This window comes from Hylobates moloch, unplaced genomic scaffold (genome assembly GCF_009828535.3).
Source record: "Hylobates moloch isolate HMO894 unplaced genomic scaffold, HMol_V3 SCAFFOLD_21, whole genome shotgun sequence".
In the NCBI taxonomy this organism is placed as follows: Eukaryota; Metazoa; Chordata; class Mammalia; order Primates; family Hylobatidae; genus Hylobates; species Hylobates moloch.
The window spans coordinates 3,590,457-3,616,371 of NW_026652296.1; the positions used below are offsets into that span (position 1 = coordinate 3,590,457).

The following is a 25,915-nucleotide window of genomic DNA, read 5'->3' on the forward strand; positions in this document are numbered from 1 at the left end:
ATCTCCTGACCTCGTGATCCGCCCACCTCGGCCTCCCAAAGTGCTGGGATTACAAGCGTGAGCCACCGCGCCCGTCTGCTTGGCCAAAAAGCAGACCATCATGAAAAGTTTTGTTGTTATTTTGTAACTCAGGAGCCTTTCCTGTTACCATATTTTCCTTTTCATCCAGATGGTAACTTAATAACATTTATCAAGGGTTTTCTCTGTGTCCCAGGCATTGTGCAAAGCCCTTTCCATGAATTAACTTCTGAAACCTCACAGCCATCCCAGAAGACAGGCGCTATCAGTCCCCCCATTTTACAGATGGGGAAACTGAGGCGTACAGAGGTTAAGTCCCTTGCCCATGGTGCACAGCTGGAAGAGACAGAGCTGGGGTGTGAATGCGAGTGGGCAGGCTCCAGTGCCCAGGCTACCTCCTCCACACAAGACTTGCCCTCGGCAATCTCAAAGCCTTTTCTGGTGGTGGGCTCAGCTCCCAAGCTGGCATCAGATGCACTCCCAGCCAGGTATTTCATGCTTGCTGGTTTTCATTCATTCATTCGGCATTCACTGAGGGCCTGGTGCAGTCTCGGGGTGCCTCTCGGGGAGGAAACAGGGAAAAGAAAGACCCCCCACCCCAAGCATGGATCACAGGAAAGATAAGGCTAAATGGGGGTTTGTGGGAGTTCAGAGGAAACCTTATCTCTTGAGGTCTTGGATATGAAGGGCATGTTGTCTCTTCCTCTTGCATGAGAAAAGATGGCGTCTCAGAGGAAGGGTTGTTGGGGTGAGGGATCTGGGAGATGCCTTAGCTTGGCACCTGCACTGGCGCCTGCAGTCAGCCCTCGGTCAACTGGTCTCTTTAGGTATTGGCTGTGCTTATTACTATTCATTCAACAGGTACTAACTGAGCACCAGCTGTGTGCCAGGCTCAGAATGGGCTCAGGTGAGATGCACAAAGAAAGGTAAACTAGAATCCTTGCTTAGACACTGACAGATAAGTTGTTTCATATGTAAATTGTAGCACCAAGACCTGCTGCCCCTGCCCCCAGCCTCACCTGCTTGTGAAGATCCCTCCAAAAGATTTGAGAGTAGATAAAAAGCAGAGACTACTGCTGAAGAGCAGGGCTGCTTTGGCTCCTTATTATTTCAGACTTTGGAAGAAAATGACCTCCTTTCTCTCCACTGGCACTGGAGGTGGCATAGCCTGCCCCTAGCAAGCCAGCGCTGGAGGGCGTGTGCAGGGCTGGGGACCGAGCCTGGTTTCTATTCCCTGCTCTGCAGGGCTCAAGCACTTGCTGTTCCTCCACCTGGGATGCCTTTCCTTGGAAAAGCCTGTCTCTTTCTTGTCTTTCAGGACTCAGGTCAGTGGCATCTCCTCCAAAAGCTCCCCTTCCCACCCTCCATCACCTCACCCTGTTTATCTGCGCCCCCACCCCCACTGCCTGTCACTTATCACAGGCTGAAGTGACCCAGGCTCTCCAGTTGTACACTCTCAGATGGACCCTGGACGACTGTGGCACTTCTGCAATTTCCCCAGTCGCCCTGGGGTAGGATTCCTGCATGCCACGATGCCCACCTTTCCTTCTCCCTCCTGCATGTCCTCCTCTGCCTGGCTTCGGAATTGTTCCCAGAGAGAGTGATGGACAAGACCTGCCTCTCCTCCAGTCCCTGAATCTTATTTAAGGCTCTTGCTTTGCTTCCCTGGCCTGGAGGCCGGCTCCTTGATGGAGTCCACCATGTGGGTTCGCTCGTGGCCGTGTCTTCCTGCCCAGCGTCGTGCTTGGCCCTGGGACTGGCCACATAATATCTGGGCCAGGTGCAAAATTAGTACGGGGCAGGGGGCACTTTGTTCATAGGTGATTCAGAACTGCATATGGTGACCCCAGATTAGGAAACCAAACGTGGGGCCCTTAAGAGCTGGGGGACCCTGTACGACTGTCCAGGTTGCAGGCCCCACAGCTCCCCTCCTGATATCCTGTGCTCCATGCTTGTCTGTTGAAGGAAGGAGTGAATGGATGAAGAGCAGGTGGTGGGGGTGGTTTGAGGGCCTTGCCTGGTGGGTGGGCAGAGGCCCCTCCCTGGCATGGGGCTCGGGACCTGTTCCATCTCACAGCCTGGGGCCTGTGTGTAAATGTCCAGGACCCGAAGGCTGGCATTTTTCTGCTCCTTGCCTGGCCTCTGGCCTCCCCTTTCTCCACCCATGTGGCCCCTCAGGCTGCCATCTAGTCCAAAAGCCCCCAAGGGAGACCCAGAGGGCCACTTGGCCAAACTACTTCTGCTCCAGAAAACTGTAGAAGACCATAATTCTCTTCCCCAGCTCTCCTGCTCCAGGAAGGACAGCCCCAAAGTGAGGCTTAGCCAGAGCCCCTCCCAGAAAAGCACCTCCCCCCCCCCCCCGCCCCGTTCCCCAACCTCAGCCCTTCCCTGTTCATCCCAAAGGCTCTCTGAGGACCCACTCTCTCACCCAGCCCCAGGAGGGGAAGGATACAGGATGAACTGTTACCCTGCTGCCCTCACTGCCACCCTGGGTGCAGTAATTCCCTTGAGATCCCACACCGGCAGAGGGACTGGTGGATTCTGAGTGGTCTGGGGACTCCCTGTGACAGCGTGCATGGCTCGGTATTGATTGAGGGATGAATGGATGAGGAGAGACAGGAGAGGAGGCCGATGGGGAGGTCTCAGGCACAGACCCTTGGAGGAGAAGAGGATGCGAAGACCAGCGGCTGGTTCCCCAGGCACTGCCACGGGGAGGGCTGATGGGGAGCCCTAGCGGTGGGGCTGGGGTGTCTGGTCTCAGGCTGAGGGGTGGCTGGAAAGATACAGGGCCCCGAAGAGGAGGAGGTGGGAAGAACCCCCCCAGCTCACACGAAGTTCACTTACTCAACAAATCGTGACTGCGCAGCTACAGTGGCTACCAGGCGCTGGGTTCAAGGCACTGCGGGTACCAGGAGTGCGGAGATCGCTGATCCGGTCCCCAGTGCGCTGGGTGTCTAGCGAGGGTAGGAAGGCAATAAAGAAGGCACGGAGTAACTCAAACAGCAATTCTAGACAGCAAGAGAAAGTACAGGAAAGAAAAGAAATGTGCGCGGGGTGAGGCGAGGAAACAACCTCAGCTTGGCAGGTCTTGGAGGTCTCTGGGAGGAGAAAGCAGCGTGTGATGGCGGGCGGGAGGTGGTGAGCGGGGAGAGGTCCAGGCGGAGGGAATGGCTAGCGCAGAGACAAGCTGGCAACGGGTTCAGGGAGGCGCGGAGGGGTCAGCGTGGCTGGCTTAAAAGCATACAGGGACTGAGGGGCAAGACCGGCTCAAGGGTCACCGCTTCCAGGAAGCCTTCTATTTCCGCGCCACCTCCGCGCTCCCCCAACTTTTCCCACCGCGGTCCGCAGCCCACCCGTCCGGCTCGGGCCGCCTTCCTGGTCCGGACCGCGAGTGCCGAGAGGGCAGGGCCGGCTCGGATTCCTCCAGCCGCATCTCCGCGACGTCCCGCCAGGCTCTAGGCACCCCGTGGGCACTCGGTAAACATTTGTCGAGCGCTCTAGAGGGAATGAATGAACCCATTGGGCACAGCTGGGGGGAGGGCGGGGCCGAGGGCAGGTGGGAGGCCGCCGGCGCGGGAGGGGCCCCTTGAAGCCCGTCCTCCTCCTCCTCCTCCTCCGCCCAGGCCCCAGCGCGTACCACTCTGGCGCTCCCGAGGCGGCCTCTTGTGCGATCCAGGGCGCGCAAGGCTGGGAGAGCGCCCCGGGGCCCCTGCTATCCGCGCCAGAGGTTGGAAGAGGGTGGGTCGCCGCCGCCCGAGGGCGAGAGCGCCAGAGGAGCGGGAAGAAGGAGCGCTTGCCGGCCCGCCTGCCTCCTCGCTGCCTCCCCGGCGCTGGCTCTCTGGACTCCTAGGTTTGCTGGCTGCTCCTCCCACCCGCGCCCGCCTCCTCACTCGCCTTTTCGTTCGCCGGGGCTGCTTTCCAAGCCCTGCGGTGCGCCCGGGCGAGTGCGGGGCCAGGGGCCCGGAGCCAGCACCGAGCAGGGGGCGGGGGTCCGGGCAGAGCGCGGCCGGCCGGGAGGGGCCATGTCTGGCGCGGGCGCAGCGGGGCCCGTCTGCAGCAAGTGACCGAGCGGCGCGGACGGCCGCCTGCCCCCTCTGCCACCTGGGGCGGTGCGGGCCCGGAGCCCGGAGCCCGGAGCCCGGGTAGCGCGTAGAGCCGGCGCGATGCACGTGCGCTCACTGCGCGCTGCGGCGCCGCACAGCTTCGTGGCGCTCTGGGCACCCCTGTTCCTGCTGCGCTCCGCCCTGGCCGACTTCAGCCTGGACAACGAGGTGCACTCGAGCTTCATCCACCGGCGCCTCCGAAGCCAGGAGCGGCGGGAGATGCAGCGCGAGATCCTCTCCATTTTGGGCTTGCCCCACCGCCCGCGCCCGCACCTCCAGGGCAAGCACAACTCGGCGCCCATGTTCATGCTGGACCTGTACAACGCCATGGCGGTGGAGGAGGGCGGCGGGCCCGGCGGCCAGGGCTTCTCCTACCCCTACAAGGCCGTCTTCAGTACCCAGGGCCCCCCTCTGGCCAGCCTGCAAGATAGCCATTTCCTCACCGACGCCGACATGGTCATGAGCTTCGTCAACCTCGGTGAGTGAGGGCAGGCAGGGGTACACGTCTCCTTTCGGGGGCACTTTGAGACCGGGAGGGAGGGAGCCGCTTCATCTATACAGCCCGCCCAGCTTTCCGCTCCTGGCTGAAACCGCAGTGCCTGCCCGAGGGTCTCCCACCCACAGCCCTGTGACTCCCAAGCTGTGTGCGCCCCCAGGTCGGGCGCGCTGGGCTCGGTGGGCCTGCGGGGGTTACTGGGAAGGAGGGATCCCCCGAAGTCCCTTCCATGTTACGCCGCCGGCCGCATCTCTGGGGCTGGAGGCGCGGGCCGTTCAAAGCGCGGGGCTCGGTCATGTGAGCTGTCCCGGGCCGGCGCGGCTCGCGCTACCTGGATGTAAAGGGCCCTTCCCGGCGGGGCTGCCTTCCCGCCCTTCTTGGGCCCCTCTCAGCCCTGCCTGGCCCTGGCATCGCGGCCGTCGCACTCCCTTACCCGCCCTGACAAGCCCTACCTGTCCCCTCGTGGTGCGCCCGCCTTAGCGTACCGCGCGCTCCGAGCGCCTTGGGGCCCCTCTCCGGGCCTTCGGATGCCCCATTCTCTCTTGGCTGGAGCTGGGGAAGAAACGGTGCCATTGATAGTTTTGTTTTCTTTCTTTCTTTCTTTCTTTCTTTCTTTCTTTCTTTCTTTCTTTCTCTTTTTTCTTTCTTTTTTTTTTTTTTTTTTGAGGCGGAGTTTCGCTCTTGTCGCCCATTCTGGAGTGCAATGGCGCGGTCTCTGCTCACCGCAACCTCTGCCTCCCGGGTTCAAGGGATTCTCGTGCCTCAGCCTCCCGAGTAGTTGGGATTACAGGCATGCGCCACCACGCCTGGCGAAGTTTGTATTTTTGGTAGAGACTGCGTTTCTCCATGTTGGTCAGGCTGGTCTCGAACTCCCGATCTCAGGTGATCCTCCCGCCTCAGCCTCCCAAAGTGCTGGGATTACAGGCGTGAGCCACTGTGCCCTGCCGCTAGTCTTGTATTTTTTAATATTTAGTGGTAGGTCCCGGGCCGGCAGAATCTATTTTCAGCATTTATCACGTGTGGCGCGCAAACCACAGGTTTTGGCGATTGGGTTGCGCGGGATCTCCGAGCTGACGCCGCCTGGGCGGCTGGGGGTCCCGGTTTCCGACTGGAGCCGCGACGACCCCGGCGACAAGAGCCTGGGGCTGCGTCGAGGGCCAGGGAGCTCCCCCTCCATCTGTGCGCGCACATTCTCCAGACTTGTTCAAACTAACCCCCCGGCAGCGCACTGCGGGACTGATGATCAAATATTTGGTTTCCCAGATAACACACCCCGATAGCGCTGTTTCCTGAGCCGCTTTCATTCTACTTGTGTAACTTGCTGCGAAAACCCGAACCAAGTCAAGACAGCAAACTCACGCCCACGGGCGCTGTGTCAACATAGAAATAATGATACTGAAGCCCCACGCTGGGCACCCAGGGCGTGGACTGGGGGCGCGGGGGAAGCGCAGATCCGCCTTCATGCTTCCCCCTCCTGATAAGGTCCCTGGAGTTCCCAGGAGGCCATTGTCTGTACTTAATAATAACTAAATCCAACTAGTGAACCAAGCTTCAGCGAGCAAGGGGTGGGAGGTTTAGATGCCAAAATACCTTCAAGAAAGTTTAAATTATACTAAGCAGCCAGTTAAGAAGGAAGCAGCAACATATGACCTGATTTAGAAGCATCTCCAAGATGTATGAGGTGGAAAGAAGCAAGGTGCAGATGCGTGGGCTGCATGTGTGCTTGTATATCATCGTGTCCTCCTGGAGGAAGACACCAGGAACTGGAGAGAGATTTTACTGGAGGGGTAGAGAGGCGGGGGCACAGCTGGGGCTTAGGGAGTGGGAGCTGGGGTCTGATTTTTCGTTGTCTGCACTTCTGTATATTTGTGATTTTTTTTAAACAATGTGTATTTATTAACTATACCAAAAACTAAAGGAAAAGTCCAAATACATACACATAAATAATGAATGCAGAGCTCTGTCGCCCTCCTGAAGCCTGGGGTTAGCCAGGGCCCTTTCTCTGGTGGGGGATTTATAGCATCTTCCGTTCTGTTGGGTACCCCGGACTCCCACTGGATGTGCAGGTCCCAGTGGCTGCCTTCAGAGCCTGGCTGGGGTCATTAAAAAGGTATTTGTAATCTCTGGCTTTTGTAGAAGGCCCTGCAAACCAAGAGCAAAAAAGCCCCCAGTGCTTATGGGCCGGCAGTGTGGGCTAGGCCCTGGGGCTCCTTGTCCCCCAGAGAAAGACCAGGTTGCTCGGAGGGTGCCTCTGGGAACTTTGGTGCGGGCTATTTGCTCCCCCCACGGCGGCAGGAGCAAGCTGGGACTTGTTTGGGAAGGCCACAGCTGGGTGGTTTTCCTCCTCTGGCTGTACACACACCTTTCAATCCATTTCTTTCATCTTGAAAGGACAAAGACCGGCTTGTCTGAGCCTCTTAATCAGTCAGGCTGGCTTTGGGCTTTGTGGGACCCTGACTTTCTCAGGTCTAGCTTTCTGGGACATCACTCCAAATTAGATGGCAGAGTGGCTTTTAACAGAGTGCACTGACCTTGTTTTCTTTCTCTCTCTGTCCCTAAACTCGAGGTCATTAGGTGAAGACTTGGGCTGCAGTTTGGCGAGACGCTTCTTGTAGATGCTTCTAATGTTGGCCTTTAATTTCTGCTAAGCAGCAGCACAGGAATAAATTGCCTGTCCCGTCTATTCTGTTGTAGCTTGGAATTTCTCCATAGGAGGGACTTGGGGGTGGCAGTAGGGGTTGGAGAGGGTTGGGGGGAGGTGTAGGAGACTTGTCTGGCCACTGAGTTTGCTGAGAAAGAACACTGCTATACTGTTTTTCCTTGGATTGCAGATCATGTTATCTGTAGTATTCGAAGTTTTGTAAAGGCAAGTTTATTCTCACAATTTACATAAGAGTGAGAAAATATCACTTGCACATATCAAACTATTACTTATTATTATGGTGGGACTTTGGCGGGGGCAGGGGGCATGGGTGAGGATCTTGGCAGCCTCTGCTGCCCCTTCCCCCTGCATTGCATAGCTCTGCTGTCTTGCAGGCAGGCGGCCTGCGTGCGCAGGGGGGACCCCTGCCTGAATTCTGAAGGCTTTTGCAGACCTGGTGCATTTATTCTTCCTTCTGTCTGCCGCCAAACTGGTTTTTGTTCCTATAAGTCGTTCTTGGAATTCAAGTTTTTTGCCAGGCTGAGCGGGATCTAAACTACAGGGGAAACTAGAGGGGAATTTACGACAAAACCAGGTGGTGGGAATGAGGACTAAAGGCTGCACCTTATGACAAAGCCCAGCCTGTACCATAAAGCCCCAGGCAATGTGAACTGAGCTGCCTGAGTGAGACTCCCATCTTCCCAGCCTGGGCCCCTTAAGTTCAATGGCAAGATTTGTAAACTGGTTTGGATTAACAACCCCGACTCCTCTGTGTAGACTTAATTTTGGAATTCAAAACAGCTACCCTCTCTTAAATAATCCCCAGGCAATGGCGGTTCTGCACACTGAATCTAGCCATAGCCCGTTACCATTCTTTCTTTTGGAAGATCCAGCAGCTCTGTTAGGAATCTTCTAAAGTAGCCGGCTGGCACTAGGGGAGTGGAAGTCATCATGTTTATCTCTGGTCCAGGTAATGAAGGCATGAAATTTGTGTAATCTTTGAAGCTAAATTGAAAAGAAGAGAAAGTTGGAAACCTATCATTATTGGAGTCAGCCTATAAAAGTGGCTTTTGTTAATGTAGCTGAAGAGTAGGGAGAAGGCCGTGCAGTTTGATTTTTGCTTTATGCCATCTGGCTGTCCTTTTTGTTGACAAGTGTTTGGCATTAAGACCTTTCCCATTGCCCCTCAAGAGCAGGCCCTACCACTGTAGAGTATTAGAAAAAGATTCTGTTACAGTTTAAAAATTTCCTTCAGGGAGTGCTTCGCAAAGGGGAGCATGGACTGCAGGCATTTGCAGCTGTAACCTGGCTTGTGTTAAAATTTGGAAGGGGCTGCTCCACATTCCAGCACTCGGAGCGCCGGCCCTCACTGGTGAGCAGCCAAAGGTTAATATAGATGTCACACAGCTCCCCCTTTCTTTCTTTCTTTCTTTCTTTCTTTCTTTCTTTCTTTCTTTCTTTCTTTCTTTCTTTTTCTTTCTTTCTTTCTTTCTTTCTTTCTTTCTTTCTTTCTTTCTTTCTTTCTGCAGAACGCCTTTGCTATAGGAGTGCACCAACAGCTGTGTTTTTCGTAACCCTTTCAAAATCACTTCTTTTAAACCTCATTTTCCTGCTTATATAAATCAAAGATTTTCCTCCACTTTTCCCAAGCATGTATGTGACCTAGCTTTGAACTTTTTTCATCTTCTATGTATTTTCCTTCTGGAATCAAGGCAGGGTAAGGCTGGGCCCTGGATGCCAACTTGGGTGGCTGTTTTTGGTTTTGGTTCCAGGGTTGTCATTCGGTTGTGGAGCGGTCCCCATGGAAGGGGTAACAGAGATGGCCCACTTGCAAATTAGTTTCAGGGCAGCAAGGGGGATGATTCTCTGAATGCACAGAGACAAGAAACCGCTTTTGAGATGCAGCCCTCTCAAGCTACGGTTTGGGTCTTTACCATGGCATAGTAGGCTATCAAGCCTTTGCCGAGATAAACACAGCTGGTGCGCGATCCCCTGACCACCAGAATGCCTGCGATGTGAGCGAATATCACATGTCTGCTCAACTCAGAGACAACTGATGACTTCATTCCAGGGAGAGTCCCATCTAAGTTGATTGATCACTCCTATCTCTTTAATATCTCACCCTCATTTGGTAAGGTCATATTTGGCCCATTGCAAGAATCAGCGTGTCCTAAGTCTCCCCCGTCTCCACCCTTCCCCGTCTGCCCATCCGTGTAACAGGCTGAATATTTTGAATGGGGAGCCCTTTGCACCATGCTTCTGGCCACATTAATTCTTTCACACTCATTCTTCAGTCTTAGCGGGGGGGCTGTCGGCACACTGGTTTCTTGGCAAGCCACTGCAAGGCTTCGCCCTAATGCACTCTGGCACTGTCACCGGGGTTAGGGCACAGGCAGGGATGTGTGGGACCTGTCATGTTGTTGTCAGAAGGAATGTGCGGATTAGCCTTTACAGCATAGTGGTGGGAGAGCACTGCAGCTGTGTACACTTATTATAAAAGATTTAAGTCCCACTGGTAAAATCAATATATTGAATTGCACAACCCTCTGCTTTTAATTAGTTTAAATCAAATGCGCCGGTGCCATTTTGCCTTCTCTCGCCTTCATGGGGTGAGGAAATACCAATATTTACATAGAAACTGTTAATTTGTGGTGAAAATGATAACACATTTAGCTTTACACACTCAAATTGCTCCAACTTGATGGATCCCAGATCAACGTGGAGTTGAGCTGAGGAGATGACGTCACCAGGAGCAGGGCAGAGACACCCGTGATGTCTGTTGCCTGGACCCTGAATTCCAGATGCAGGTGGACATGTGTGTAGAGGCAGTGCTTGGGGATGCTGGTCCTTCAGGAAGCGAACTGGTTCTTTCTATTGCAGGTCAGAAACCGTGAGATTTACCTACATCATCTAAAATCCTTTCTCGGAAGCATTCTTACAAAATTGCGAAGTGGGCGCTTGCTCTTGGGTCATTTTGAGCCTATTCTCCCAGCATGCAAGGGTCATTTGTGCTGGGAAGCTCAAGGCACGGTGCTTTATTTATTCCAGAGCTTCACATGCTTTTCTTTCCAATCCCTGAAACAGTTTATAGAGGAAGGGGGTTTGTTCACTGCAAATGATCCCATGTACGACCGCGGCTATTATGTGAGCCGTTTGGTATTAGCTGTCTGTTCAAGCTGGGATTGAATTCCGGGTTTTGCAGCAAATGGCATCTGACAAATAATATTTGACAAAAAATATGACTTGGTATTTCTTAATATGGAACAGATAGTTCATTTAAGCTTCCCCGGCAAAAAAAAATTGCTCAAACCCAAACTGAAACAGCAATGCCAGGGAATACCAGGACTGCTGCTGTGTATTTTTTCCCTCTCCAAAGTAGAGTGTTTATGATTTGGGGGGATATCAGAGCGCATGAAGTTTGACACTTACTTATGCGAAACTCAGGCAAGCATGTGCAATACCGCCTTTTCAACATTTGTGTCGGAAGGCATTGTGGGGAGCCGCGCAAAGCCTGTGCTGATCCGCGTGGAGTGGATTGAATTAATGACAACTCCGAGAGCACCAGCTTTAGGGTAATTGCTTTATTGTTTTGGAGCCAGGGTGCTTATAATCCGGTTCCTGTGCAAACATGTTGAACGTGTGTTAATGCATTTCCAAACCAGAGCCTCTCACACAACCCTGCTTTTCATTAATTGATGTCGGTAGCATGGTACAGTATTTCAAAGGGCTGGCCAAGTATAAACTGTGTTTCCAATTTCCTTCCTTTCCTGTGTTTGGAATGCCAATGTTAATTTGTTCCCATGCAGGAGCGGGGGCTGCCAACCGCGGCTTTCTATAAAGGGCTTCACAGTGAAGGCTTCCAGCCCTCGCTGATGCTTGGGGCTGCCTGGCCAAGTCTCCTGACACTTTGCAGCTAATTCTGGGTGATATATGGAGTGGGGGGTTGGGGGCTTCACTGCCGTGTAACGGAAGTTCCCGGTGACAGCAGTGGGTGTGACTTGGCAAGGGAGAGTGGAACGGCATCCACAGTGATTCTCTTTAGACACAGCCTAAACCCGTGTGTCTGTTTCCACTATGACTGCGTATTAGCTGTGTGACCTTGGGCAAGTTACTTAACATCTCTGCATTTCTGTCCTCATTTTATAAAGGCTACGAGAGAATCTCTTCCTCAACAGATTCTAAAGAAATAGAAATCACATCACCCATGCGCAGAGGCCGTCACCTAGTAGGTGTAAAACAAATGGTAGCTCTTGTTTTTATTGTGTTGGCCAGATGAAGATTTATGTTGGTATATTAGTCCAAATTTCAGTTTTTAAGTACTTAATCTTAAAATACTGAGATTAAACTGCCCATGTTATTTTAAATGTCAAGAAAATGGTCCCCAGAGCGTGAATATGTGTGCGCCTCCCTCTTTCAGAGATCACTGGAATTTGAATGAACACACCAAACTTATTTGAGGATGAATAGAGTCTAAGGCTGAATCTTTCCCCCAATTTTAGCGTCTGTGGTTATTTAATGATTTTACTACTTGGGAAACTGGAACTCAGTGAGAGGGTATACCAGAACTCTCTGTAGTGCCTTTGCAACTTTGAATTAAAAATTAATTTCAGAATAAAGTGTTTCATTTAAAAAATTGCATTACTGAAGTATTTCTTCCCAATCCTTTCTGGAAGACGGTCAAAGTACAAATTGTCTTTTCCTTCAAGGGAGTGACAAGCCCAAAACACTCATTAACAGAACTGCACAACTTCCCCACTTTTTATTGGAGCAGGTGCAAGGCTGCCCAAGGCTCCCGCAGCTGGGGTTAGGCTGCAACCACAAAGCCCTGTGTGGATTCAGTGTGTTTAGAAGCCTCTAGAGACCAGAGGACGAAAGAGAATGTCTTCAGGGCCAGATACCGAGGGGTGGCATTTCTCATTCAAGACTTTCCGTAAATTCCCTTCAGCTCTTTCTGTTTGAAAAATCCGACTTACCAAGTATTAGGTTTCCCTGCATCTCTGAGGTCACGTGTTCTATCACATCTTTATCTCCCTGGAGTAGCTTTCAAGTTTCAATCTTTTGTTGCCTGGCTTAATTAAATTTGGCCACGAATAAAAACTTGCACCGTTTCCAAAATCGAGGACTTGCGTGTTTCTAAGCGCTGGGTTTAGGCTTGCCCTGTCTTGTGCTTCCAGCCTCTCTTCTGCTTTCATGTAGTTTGGACTACATGAAAAAAAAAGAAAAAGCTAAGCTCTTAGCATGACAGTTGGCATATAATGGTCCAAGTGCTCACCCCCCTGGCAACGTACACAGAGGCAGGCAAGTTTTTTTTTTGTGGCTTGTGTTTTGGCCTTCAATAAAGGACACTTTTCCTGTTTTTTTTTTTTTTCAGACAGCCTTATTCTCCTGCCCATGCACAGCCTTGCAGAATTCTCATGGCATAGAAGGTGCTCAGATATTGGTTGTTTCTGTGCACGTATGGCATGAAGACATTCTAAGCAGTCTCTTCTAAATGCTTTTGATCTCTAATTCCCACTACTACCTTACCCTACATGGTAATAAGTTGTATAACTACTGCAGGATAGCTAGGATAGCTTGTGCTTCATAAAACGTAGACAAAAATAGAAATTTAGGAGACACTAAAGCTAAAAGCAATACAAAATTTTGGTGTTTGTTAATTAATACAAATTTTAACTAATGAATCGTTTTAATTTTAATTGTTAACACAGTTTTAATTAACAATATACATTTAATTAAAACGTAATTAAATTTTAATATAATTTAATTAAGTTTGCAGTCACGAAAATTGGCAATGCAATGGACTGTTCTTTGATGTTTTCAAAATCATGATTTAACAGCTTAGGATCACTGATCTAAAGGTCTGGTCCCAAATTTTGATGACCCTTCATCTGGTCAGTATAAATGAAGTCATTGTATATGAAGAAACTCACAATCTTGGTGGGTTAAAAATCCCAGAAGTTTGTTTTTCATTTGTATCAAGTTATAGCTGTATCGTGGGTTCAGGGTGGAGGCGTGGAGTTCTGCACATTGGTGGCAGCAGAGTCCCTGGGAGAGGCTGAGGTCCTCGGAATGTCACGAATAAGGTGACAGAAGGAAAGACAATCTGAACTGTGCATTGGCTTTTAATATTTCTACTTGGAAGTGACTTTCTCTAACTTCAAAAATTTCTATTTTTGTCTGTTTTATGAAGTACAAATGATCCTAACTAGTAGTTATATACAACTTATTTCTTTCTTTCTTTCTTTTCTTTTCTTTTTTTTTTTTTTTTTTTTGAGGCAGAGTTTCGCTCTCGTTGCCCAGGCTGGAGTGCAGTGGCCCGATCTTGGCTCACTGCAACCTCCGCCTTCCAGGTTCAAGCGGTTCTCCTGCCTCAGCCTCCCAAGTTGCTAGGATTATAGGTGCCCACCACCACGCCCAGCTAATTTTTGTTATTTTTTTGTTATTTTTTATTTTTAGGAGAAATGGGGTTTCACCATGTTGGCCAGGCTGGTCTCAAACTCCTGACCTCAGGTTTTATCCACCCGCCTTAGCCTCCCAAAGTGCTGGGATTACAGGCGTGAGCCACCTTGCCCAGCCACAACTTATTTCTATTTAGGGTATGTACCCCAAAATTTACTCTTCCACCTGAAAGAGCTTCTGTTCACATTTCATGGGTCAAAGTGAGCCATGTGGCCAAACCTGACCCAAGGTAGGCAAGGAGATGACGATGCCACCACTTGCTCAGAAAGGCAAAGCACCAGAGAATGTCTAGGAAATGGCACAGATGACACCACGCTGTCATGACTGAAGCATCTCTCACAAGATTCAAAGGCAGAAATGTGAGAAGTAAGTTGTGGGGTGCATTATTGAAACCAGAGCTTCATTTTTCAACCCCACCTGTCAATTATGCAGATATTTTTGTTGAAGCTAGTGAACTCCCATGATTGTCAGTTGGAATTTGTTTAACAATTGTAATTGTAATATATCTTTCCCTGACTCCCAATGGGTTCCTCTTGCCTCCTCCCCTTTTGCACTCCATTTTGGAGACTGATGTTCTGGAAGCTTCCATCTCACTGAAGTACTCAATTGGTTCAACAAGAATAACATCTCTTTCCATTCCCTCTTGTAAAGTGACTTCCCTGTTTATGACTTGTCTTTCAGCAAAGGCAAGCTTCAGCTTTTGTCTAGTTCACTACCTAGAGAATTAAGGAGTGTTACTCTGCTCCTGGCTAATGAGGTGACTGCTGGTGTTTCCCCGGAAGGTGCAGGTTATCACTTTGCCATGAAATCTCGTCCACAATGGAAGAGCTGCTTGCTTTCTCTACTGGGCCTCAGAGACATTCCTTTTGCTTTCTTTCTTTTTTTTTTTTTTTTTTTTTTTGAGATGGAGTCTCTTGCTGTCCCCCAGGCTAGAGTGTAGTGGCATGATCTCTGCTCACTGCAACCTCCGCCTCCCAGGTTCAAGCAATTCTCCTGCCTCAGCCTCCTGAGTAGCAGGGATTACAGGCTGCCACCACCACACCCGGCTAATTTTTGTATTTTTAGTAGAGATGGGGTTTCACCATGTTGGCCAGGCTGGTCTTAAACTCCTGACCTCAAGTGATCCACTGGCCTCAGCCTCCCAAGGTGTTAAGATTACAGGCGTGAGCCACTGCAACTGGCCCCTTAGAGACATTTCTTAGTCCAGGCAGGATCTTGCATGGCTGAATCTAGAGATTAAATTCAGAGACCTCTTCATCATCTAAATGCATCACTGAAATGGACTGTACACCTCAGAGGGCTAAGATCTTTCTGTGTAGCAGCAATGGATTCAGAGTAGCCATCTTTATGGGGCCCTCATGCAGTTCTCTCAGCATTCTGCAAGGTAAGCAGTGTCATTTCCATTTTAGGGAGGAGGATGCTGAAGGGGCCCAAACATGCACAGCCAGGAAGTATGGGGCCGATGTGTCTGTCCAGCTCTTGCTGGGTGCAGAGCTGCCCATTCTTTCCTCCTGAACCTGTGGGGTATTGAATAGTAGCAGGGAGCGTGGAGGAGATGATGTTGAGACCATTAAAACAGAAGCCGAGCCCATGGCCTTGACTCTGTGGTCCTGTGTTCTGATGAGTGACATAGAGATAAGCAGGCACACACCTTTCCCTTCTGTTATGCACCCTGCTTGTGATACCTCCCCTCTCCTTGGTCTTTATGGTTTAAAAATAATTGTCAGGGCATAGGGCCCTGAGTGCCTGTGGGGGGCACCTACATGTACCCCATACCCCCTCCATGGGAAAATTCCAGAGCCAGCCAGAGATTGGTATTTTAATAGCAATTCCTCAAGATGCTGTATAAAAAAGACCACAGAAACAGTCTTTTCCATATGTCCCAGCATGCCTTTGTGTATGGTTTGTAATATTGTAAAGTCCCCAAAATCAAAATGTGCATGAATGGGGGATTCGAGAGAGAAGCAGGTGTAGCTCTGGGAGGGGATATGGAATAGAGTTGCCCCAGCACAGGGACTTCTTTTCGTTTTTTTCTTTTTTCTTTTTTTTTTTACTGTATCAATGTAGACTGGAAACAATGTCAGAAGGGGAAAGCAAGTAGCAGAAGGATGTTTAGGATGTAACCATTTGTTAATTACACATATAGGCACCCCCCCAACCTCCCACACAAGGGTACCAACTCATAAATGTATTGTTTGTGGGTTCATACACATTGCAGTAATACTGTGGACACACGGGCAGGAAGGACTCCCTACCTTCAGGGTGAGAGCTGCCCCTGGGGAGGAGGGAAAGGATAGTTTTGATGAAAGTTTCAAATAAATCTCACCTATTTCTATCAAGTTTTCTGTCTTTTAATAAGAAGAAACCAAAAGAGGCTGGGCACGGTGGCTCACGCCTGTAATCCCAGCACTTTGGGAGGCTGAGGTGGGTGGATCACCTGAGGTCAGGAGTTCGAGACCAGCCTGGCCAACATGGCGAAACCCCATTTCTACTAAAAATACAAAAATTAGTGGGGTGTGGTGGTGGGCATCTGTAGTCCCAGCTACAGAGGAGGCTGAGGCAAGAGAATCGCTTGAACCCGGGAGGCAGAGGTTGCAGTGAGCCGAGATCACGTCACTGCACTCCAGCTTGGGTGACAGAGCAACTCTGTCTCGAAAAAACAAAAACAAAAACAAAAAAAAAAAAACAAAAGAAAGTACAGTGTGGTATCCTGGACTGGATCTTAGACCAGAACAAGGACATCTGTGGAAATACTGGTACAGTCTGAAACAAATCTGGAGTCGAGTTGACAGTTACACAGCAATGTGAACGTCTCGGTTTTGTCAAATGTCCTGTGGTTGTGGAAGATGTTCACTCTGGGAGGACTGGGTGAAGGGTACCCAAGAATTCTCTGTACTAGCTTTGCAATGTTCTTATAAAGTTATTCTAAAATGAAAGGTTTATTTATTTTTTTAAAGTAAGCAACTATGATGCTACCTCTCATCATTTCTCTGTTATGGGTGCATGGATGTCCACGAGCTCAGCCACCAGCTGCTCTTTGTGGTGGTCCTGCCATTTCCTAGGCTGGGGGCAGGAGAGCCAGTCCTAGAGCCTGTTCAGTGTGGTGCCCTGAAGGCCAATAACGAATCAATCTACGGACCCATTAACACGACAGAGACTCAGCAAGTAAAATAAAAACCCACAGGACAGTGCCCTGAGAACTTTAAAACTCTCTTTTCCTCGTTCATAAGGTGCCCGATATAAAGCAGCTGTTAGTTTATGGTCAAGAAAGAGGGGGTAGGGTGGGAGGAGATGTGGAAGATCTTTCAATTTTCTTCTTGGTCCTGAATTTTGTAAAATGCCCCCTACTCCATTCCCCAATCTTCCCCCTTCTCAAGTTTCAGTTTTTGACTGACTTGACCTAACATTTCTTGAGAGAGAAGCCCTTAAAAATGGCAGCAGGGCCTCAGAACCTTCCAGGCTAGTAAATGTTTATGGGATGGAGGCACTGGCTGGTCATTTCCTTTAGGAGGAAACAATAAATGAAGCTACTTACCTTATGCCTACTCAGACCCTGAGCTCCTAATTATCTTAATATACTGGCGGGAAGTGGGGATGGAAGGGGGTGGGAGACCCAGAAATCTCTGCGCCTCTGGAACTTGGAAGTGCCCTTTTTAGTACATTTAGTGTACAGTTTCTCAGCCTGGGCACTATTGGTGTGTTTAACCAGATCGTCCTCTGCTGGGAGCTGTCCTGTGTATTATAGGATGTTTAGCAGCGTTCCTAGCCGTTCCTCCAGGATCTGACAACCAAGTGTATCTCCAGACATTGCTAACTGTACCCTGGGGGGCAAAGCTGCCCCCAGTTGAGAACCACTGGTTTAGGGTAACTTGCCTCAACCTTGGGAATTCATCTGGGAGCCTTAGCCTCAAACCCATTGACCCACAGTGGTGAGTGGGAAAAACTGCATTTCTAGATGGACGGGTTATTTTCTGGCTGAAAGGAGCACAGATTGCAATCAAAACTCGAGCCTTCTCCTGGGAACACAGCTCTACCTGGCTTTGAAACACCCTGGAGACTGAAATGGAGCTGAAGTCTCTAATGAGCAAGCATTGTCTCCTGGGAACCAAAATACTTGACTGCACCTTTTGCTCGATGATGCTAAAAGTTTATAAAACACACATTGAGGACTGGCCCCTCTTTTATTTTTATCTTCAGACGTTCCTCAGGAAGAATAGGGCAGATCTCTCTCTTACCTTGTTCCCCTCTCTTGGCAGGTAACTTACTCGGGGGTGGGAGAGGGGGGGTGAGCACAGAAGCTATATTTTCCCGTGTCTCCCTGTAGCTTAAATGCTGCTTGGAGCAGGGAGACCTGCTTGCTTCAGACCCCAGCCCACGGGCCAACTCCAGCCCACGGGCCAACTCCAGCCCACAACCTGTTTTTGTACAGCCTGTGGGCTAAGAATTGCTGGTACATTTTTAAGAAGTGTGATAAATACTCAAGAAGAATCATATTTCATGACACTAAAATGACATGAAATTCAAATTTCAAGGTCTATAAATAAAGTTTTATTGGAACACATCCATCCACTTATGCATTTGCTCTGACTGCTTTACTGCCACTGCAACAGGGTTGAGCAGTTTCCACAGACACGATGGTGACCGAAGCCTGCAATAGTTTCTGTCTGGCTCTTCATGGAGTTTGTTGATCCCTGCTTTCCACAGGCTATGTCCCCTACCTGGGAAAGTGCAAAAAGTTAAAAAAGCCTGAGTTTTGTTTTGTTTTGCTTTGTTTTTTTGAGACAGAGCCTTGCTCTGTCACCCAGGCTGGAGTGCGGTGGCGCGATCCTGGCTCACTGCAACCTCTGCCTCCCGGGTTCAAGCAATTCTCCTGCCTCAGCCTCCCAAGTAGCTGGGATTACAGGCGTGCATCACCATGCCCAGATAATTTTTGTATTTTTAGTAGAGACAGGGTTTCAACATGTTGGCCAGGCTGGACTCAAAGTCCTGACCTCAAGCGATCTGCCTGCCTCGGCCTCCCAAAGCACTGGGATTACAGGCGTGAGCCACCGTGCCCGGCCAAAAGCCTGAGTTTTGTTATCTGTCCCTTTTGTCCTTCTGCAGACAGTGACTCAGCCACACTTCCTGCCCCCCTCCATGTTCACCGGAGCTCCTCGGAGTCTGCGGAAGCTCTGGGTTAAAGGATGTGCCCTCGGAAGATCCCTCTGCGTCTTTAACATGAGGCATGTGCTGTGAGTCCCCACAAGGGTGATGTTGAACACAGTGAGGCTTTTCCTGCATTTGCTCGGTCCCAGCACCCTGTTCTCCTGTGTTCTGTTTTTGAAAAAATTCTAAAATGTCTCAGATGGTAGTTAAGAGTTTGGGTCTGAGTCAGACCATCAGACTGCAGAGCCCCCACCGCTCTGCCCCCACTTCCCCGACTGAGGCAGGTTGTTAAACCCTGGGTCTCCTGTTTCCTACTCTGGGGTTAATGTGGATGCCTGTCACCTGGGCTGCTGTGAGGATCCCATGTGGGGAGACAGGAGGAGGGCTGACCTCGGGCCGCCTGCAGCTGGTGCCTGGGGATGCCAGTGGTAGGCAGCAATGCTGTCATTTGCTACACCGTAGCCAATCAGGAACCCACCGTGCACAGGACCTGCCTGTGCCCTCAGCTCAGCTGCTCTGTTACCCACCGTGGTGGGATGTGCTGCTGGTTTGTGCTGGGATCCAGAGCAGCCAGTGGGCACGGTGGCCCCCAAGCCGTGTCTCCACAGGACTTGGATCAGGGCAGCTGGCCTTCTCTTTGCAATGATACCTCAGCTGAAATGGGAGGCTTGTCGGTGTCGACTGGGCACAGGCAAAACAGGAAACTGGCTGTATTTTGATGAATCCTGTTATACTAGAAAATTGCCTCCTGCTGATTAAGATCTGTGTTTATTGGTGCAGAGTTTTAAGGAGACACCCAGATCTGCCCACCCTTGCCAGCTGGGGGCACAGGCAACCTGTTGGGTTTAGACAGTTGACCATGGGCTGGCCTACTCCAAAAAAAGCACATAAATAAAACTTTCACAGTAAAGTTGCATATTTTTCTTTTATTTCTCTGAACACTGTTCATGTCAGACTTAGTGGGGTGGCATTTCTGGGTTTCGCCCACTTTTTGATATGGGCAAATGAATTTCTCCTTTTTTTTTTTTTTTTTGAGTCAGAGTCAGGGTGACAGGTTCTGTCACCCAGGCTGGAGTACAGTGGTACGATCTTGGCTCACTGCAGCTTCTACCACCGGGCTCAAGTGACCCTCCCACCTCAGCCTCCTGAGCAGCTGGAACTACAGGTGTGTATCACCATGCCTGGCTAATTTTGTGTGTGTGTGTGTATATAGATATATTTATATAATATATATTTATATGTTTATATTTATATTTTAATATATATTATATTTATATTTATATGAATATATTTATAAAAAATTTTTTTTGTAGAAATTGGGTTTCACCATGTTGTCTAGGCTGGTCTCAAACTCTTGGGCTCAGGCAGTCCTCCTGCCTCGGCCTCCCAAAGTGCTGGGATTATAGGTATGAGTTACTGCACCTGGCCCATTTCTTCATTTTAAGTGAGGACCTGCCCATGCCAGATGTTCATTAAATAGCATGATTTCAACATTTATTTTATGTATGTGAAAATGGGCTCAGGAATGACAAATCACTTGCCCAGCTTTGGGGATGGCAAGTCTGTCTGTCTTTGGGTCCAGGTCACTGGTGTGTGTCTTCAGGCAAGTTACTGAAAGGATCGGAGTGCTCTGGGCCTCAGTTTCCCTCTATGGTGGGCGGCTCAAGGCTCAGGACACTGGGATCAAATGAGATTGTGGCAGGAAGGGGCTCAGTCCTCACCTGCAGGGAACTCTCAATAAATAGGACTGCTCCTGGCTGCCTTGGGGTTCCAGTCTCTTCTAGGCTCATCTGTGAACATGACAGTAGACCGATGTCATTGGGGAACATGACAATGGCCTGATGATGTTTTAGTTCAGCAGCTGCAATTCATTGGAGATGCCTGGACGTTCGTGACCAAATCCAGCCCTCATATCCAAGACTATACACTTCCCTAAGTACCTTCACATTTGAAACATTATATGTATCTTATTTACTCAACTCTCATCATAGATTTTGAAAAGAATCCGGGGCATTTGAAAAAGTGTGATGCAGTCACCCCTGCATCAGGGGTAGGCTAAAGACAGCAGGTAGGACAGACATTGGGCAGAGTGGGAATTACCTTTGAATTCCCATGGGAAGCTGTTTCATTATGCAGTGTCTCCGTGTGGCTGAGTCCCTTCTCCCAGTTTCTCTTTCAGTGTTGTAGCAGATCGCTGCTTCTTCCGTTGCATATGGGATGAAATAATCTGCTTGAGTGTAGGAACTGTATCGTACCAAAATACTTACCTTCAAACACTAGAAGGTAAGAAGTTTGGTATGATACAGGTCCTACACTTAAGGACCCTCTGGGTGTTATACTTAAACTTAAGGACCTATAACACCCTCTGGGACAGCAGATACTATAAGAGATACACATCGTAATGGCCACTACCTGCTTCTGTGGAGAGGAATGGTGTTTCATTTAGAACTCGTTCAGCAGTCAGCCGGGCACAGTGGCTTATGCCTGTAATCCTAGCACTTTGGGAGTCCGAGGCGGGCAGATCACGATGTCAGGAGATCAAGACCACCCTGGCTAACATGGTGAAACCCCGTCTCTACTAAAAATACAAAAAAAAAATTAGCTGGGCGTGGTGGCGGGCACCTGTATTCCCAGCTACTCAGGAGGCTGCGGCAAGAGAATGGAGTGAACCCGGGAGGCAGAGCTTGCAGTGAGCCGAGATCGCGCCACTGCACTCCAGCCTGGGGGACAGAGTGAGACTCTGTGTCAAAAAGAAAAAAAAGAAAAAAACAAAACAAAACAGAAACAAAAAAGAACTCATTCAGCTGCAGTTCACAGAACACCTGCCTAGCATGGCTTCAGCACAAAAACATGTCATTATCTCCCCTAACAGCAAGTCTTCAGGGAGGCGAGTTCACGTTTGCAGAGGCAGCTCAGTGATACCATCCAAGCATCCATGAGCTTCCCACCTCCCCCTACCACCATCCTCAAATTCCTCATGTCTCTTACCTCATGCTTACAAAATTGCTGCTGCTGGCCCAGCCAGTTCATCCTCATGCAGTCTCACAGTCAGGGCAGGAGGATGGGGAATGGCGCAAAGAGCTCTCCTTGCCTGCCTGCCTACCTCTTGGTTTCCTAGAAGTTCCTTGGAAGACTTCTCCTTAAGTCTCTTGGGCTAAACTGTGTGTAAGCCCCTGTCTTGTTGCTTCGAAGGAAGGTATGAAGGTATGCAGCTGGCATCTAGCCAGCATAGTGGGAGGCAGGGAAGGGAAAAGTGGGTTGGAAGTGGTTGTTGGGTGGCCACGTTCAAATGATTGAAATGGTTTCTCTCTCCCTCTTTGTTGTTGTTTCCTGTGTTGTATACAGTTAGATTTACAAAAGGTATTTGTACATGTGATGTGGCTCCACTGTATGCACATATAAATAGAGGCCCTAAGCAAGCTTCCAAAGCCTCCAGGTGATAGTGTTCCACTGTGAATATATACAGAAGGTTGGTTGCACATCGACATTAATTTAACCAGACCCTCTGTAGCCCATAGAGAGATTTTAGTTATTCTTTAAACTCAAACCTGCCTACAAGTAGGTGTAACATTAGCTCTAACTTCGAAGACTATATAGAACTCTAGCCAACAGCCAATTGTTTGCTGAAAACAAGCTTTGTTTTATTAACATAACCCTCCTGATCTCCTGAGATAGGGGCAAAATTTCTTGAAAATGACCCGAGGAGGTCAGGAATTATTGTCCCCTGGGAGGAAGCAGAGGCTGGGGTGGAGCTTGGTTTGAGTTCTGCTTGTGGGACAGGCGGCTCCTGTTTCCCCTGAGTGGAGGATGAACAGAGCAAGAGACTCAAAGCATTTTAAGAATCTGTGTCAGTGTTTGTTAGCCAAGGGTGGAGAGCTGCTTGAAAGAAACGCCTGCCTGCCCTGGTGAAATGGTGGAACCTCATGCTTACACTAGGAGCCTGATCAAATGTTTTCTAGTAAAGGGTTCTGGCCACCTATAGTCCTTCTGCTTATTCCCATGGGAGACTAATGTGATAGGGTCTGGGTGCCTCCTTAAGCCCATTGGTTGGAAGAGATGATTAGGGAGAAGCTGAGAGGTGGTTCTGAAAAATATTTTGCTTTCTAATAAATGGCTGCTGAGCAAACGGAACTCTCTGTTCTCTTCCCCATTTTCTTGCCTTGAATGTGGTTTTGTGAAGACATGTTGCTTGGAGCCACAGTAGCCATCTTGTGACCATGGGACAAGAAGCCTAAGAATTAAGTCAACATGCAGACAATGATGGAGCAAAAAAGAAGAAATTGGGATTCTTAGTCATATGGTGGAACTACTACATTCAACTACAATTCTTGGGGAGAGGCTCTTAAGCAGTTTTAATCACATGTTCACTCATGAATCAGTTGGGTCTAAAGGGTAGACCAGGCTACATCAACACACTTGCTGGAGTCAGCCTCTGGCCCTTTGTGCCTGGGCTGGGGTGTGGAGGTGTGTCTACTATCTGATTACAGCCGTGTTAGCCATTGTATAATCATCCCAGTAGCGAACATTTGTCAAAGACTTACTATGTGCCAAGCACCCTTTGTCCTCTTTTGGTGTTTTTTGAGATGGAGTCTCTCTCTGTCACCCAGGCTGGAATGCAGTGGTACAGTCTTGGCTCACTGCAACTTCTGCCTTCTGGGTTCAAGTGATTCTCCTGCCTCAGCCTCCTGAGTAGCTGGGACTACAGGCACGTGCCACCATGCCCGGCTAATTTTTGTACTTTTAGTAGAGATGGAGTTTCACCACGTTGACCAGGCTGGTCTCGAACTCCCAACCTCAGGTGATCCACCCACCTCGGCCTCCCAAAGTGCTGGGATTACAGGCGTGAGCCACCGCACCCAGCCTGTCCTCTTTAGTTAATATTAACGTATTTAATTTTCATGACAGCCATTTCAGGTGGGGGCAGTTATTATCACCCCTATTTTACAGAGCAGATAAATGAGCAGAGAGCAGTAGCTGGCCCAAGAACACATACCCAGTTAAGCGTCATTGGATTTGGAGATCCAGTTCCTGGAGCCTTCCCTCTTACACTTGATCCTGAACTGCTTCTCAAGCCTGAAGGATAGGTTGGAGCAGGCCAGTCAACAGCGTTGCTAATTGGAGAGTCTCACATGAGGGCAGGAGGAAGCCACATAGGGGTTTTACAGTTGTGCGTGTCAGGCCTAATGCCCCGTATCTTTGCTTATCAAAGTTTCTGAAAACCAGGATGTATTTAAATTGATTAAGATATTGGTATCTTTTCCCCAAGAGCTTCTGTTGAATTGATTGTGCCTCTTAGTATGGTGACAAGCGTGTGTTGAGTAGAGCTGGCAATGGGTAAAGCTAACAACAATTATTATGAATAAAACTGCTAATTGAGTTTTAATGAAACTGCTTATTGAGGTGTAACGTGTGCAGAACAGCACAGAAATCAAGAACACATGTGAGTGTTTGCAAGGCAATCACACAGGGTAACCAGTGTGTAGATCAAGAAGCAGAAGCGACCAGAACCCCCTCGTACTTGTACCCAGGGGTAACTTGTCCTGTTTTCTAATAGCATAAATTAATCTTGCCTGTTTCTAAGCTTTATATAAATTTAATTGTACAATAATACTTTTAAATCACTAACCACGGCCAGGTGCGGTGGCTCATGCCTGTAATCCCAGCACTTTGGGAGGCCGAGGCGGGTGGATCACAAGGTCAGGAGACTGAGACCATCCTGGCTAACATGGTGAAACCCCACTAAAAATACAAAAAATTAGCCGGGCGTGGTGGCGGGTGCCTGTAGTCCCAGCTACTCGGGAGGCTGAGGGAGGAGAATGGCGTGAACCTGGGAGGCAGAGGTTGCAGTGAACCGAGATCGTGCCACTGCACTCTAGCCTGGGCAACAGAGCGAGACTCCGTCTCAAAAAAAAAAAAACAAACAAAAAATCACTAATCACAGGAGCAATGATTTGGAAGGAAGACCCCAAGTAGAACTTTTTGAAGTCTGTTTGCAACTCTTCCAGTTACATTTCACATCGGATACAAAATGTAATTTAAAAACCATTCTCTGGGCCCCGTGGGGTGCCTCGTGCCTGTAATTCCAGCACTTTGGGAGGCTGAGGCAGGAGGATCACTTGACCTCAGGAGTCCAAGGCTTCAGTGAGCTGTAATTACATCACTGCACTCCAGTCGGGGGTGACAGAGTGAGACCCTATCTCTATAAAAAATAAAAATTAAAAAAAACCACCACTTTTTTGTTTTGATCTCATATCCTCCTGCTTCCCACACCAGAAAGAGGTTCAAAGGACAACCATGCAATTTGAAGGGTGTTTTGATCGTTTAGCTTAGGAATTTAAGTTCGAATTCTTACAATGTGAATTTGAAATGAGTGAGGCTTTCCAAGACTTCCAGTTCCACCAAATCTCCCCTATCAGCCCCTGGGGCGGCTTTTGTATGTCTCTGCACCTTCCCGTTTTCAGAAATGAAGCTGATTATTCTGGTCCAGGGACAGAGTGTGGCTTTAAAGAATACTCTTATTTTGAAAGGGAGACAGGGGCTGGGCATGAGGGAAAGGCAGAACCATCTTTTCCTTCACTGCACCTGCATCTCCTGGGCCTAATGAGTTTAGGCTGATGGAACCCAGGCCCCAGGAAGGATTATAAATTCTCATTTGATTTGATTTGCCTCTAAAATACCTTAAACCAGCTGTGCCTGCCCAGCTGACCCAAGCCTCTCTGGCTGCTCTGGGGGGAAGGTCTGAGCAGGCCCCGCCTGTCCTGGGGAAGGGAGGGAGGACGGCAGCTTCACTTCCCCCACCTGGCTGCTCTTGGGGCCTGCTCTGGCCTGGCTGGAGCAGGCAAGGCACAGGTCTCTGCTGCCCTCCCTGGTGGCCAGCCTCCATGTCCTTGAATTCTCCCAACAGCCTCAGAACTGGGGGCATCCCCATTTTATAGAGACAAAAAGTTGAGCCTTCCAGAGGTGGGTTAACTTGTCCTGGGTCACTGCTGGTGATTGGCAGAGCCTGCATGTGACCCAGACCTCCAGGCCCCATGGCCCACGCTCAACCCCATT

The 25,915-nt window shown here is 49.5% G+C and overlaps 1 protein-coding gene across 1 annotated transcript in view; it reads left to right on the forward strand.

Moving 5' to 3' along the window:
* The first annotated feature begins 4,169 nt into the window (after nucleotides 1–4,169).
* BMP7 (bone morphogenetic protein 7) overlaps nucleotides 4,170–25,915 on the forward strand; it is a 99,008-nt gene continuing 77,262 nt past the window's right edge. The window contains exon 1 of the mRNA XM_032142494.2: nucleotides 4,170–4,599. Within this exon, the coding sequence (XP_031998385.1) occupies nucleotides 4,182–4,599 (418 nt within the window). The 5' untranslated portion in view covers nucleotides 4,170–4,181. The remainder of the gene's footprint in view (nucleotides 4,600–25,915) is intronic.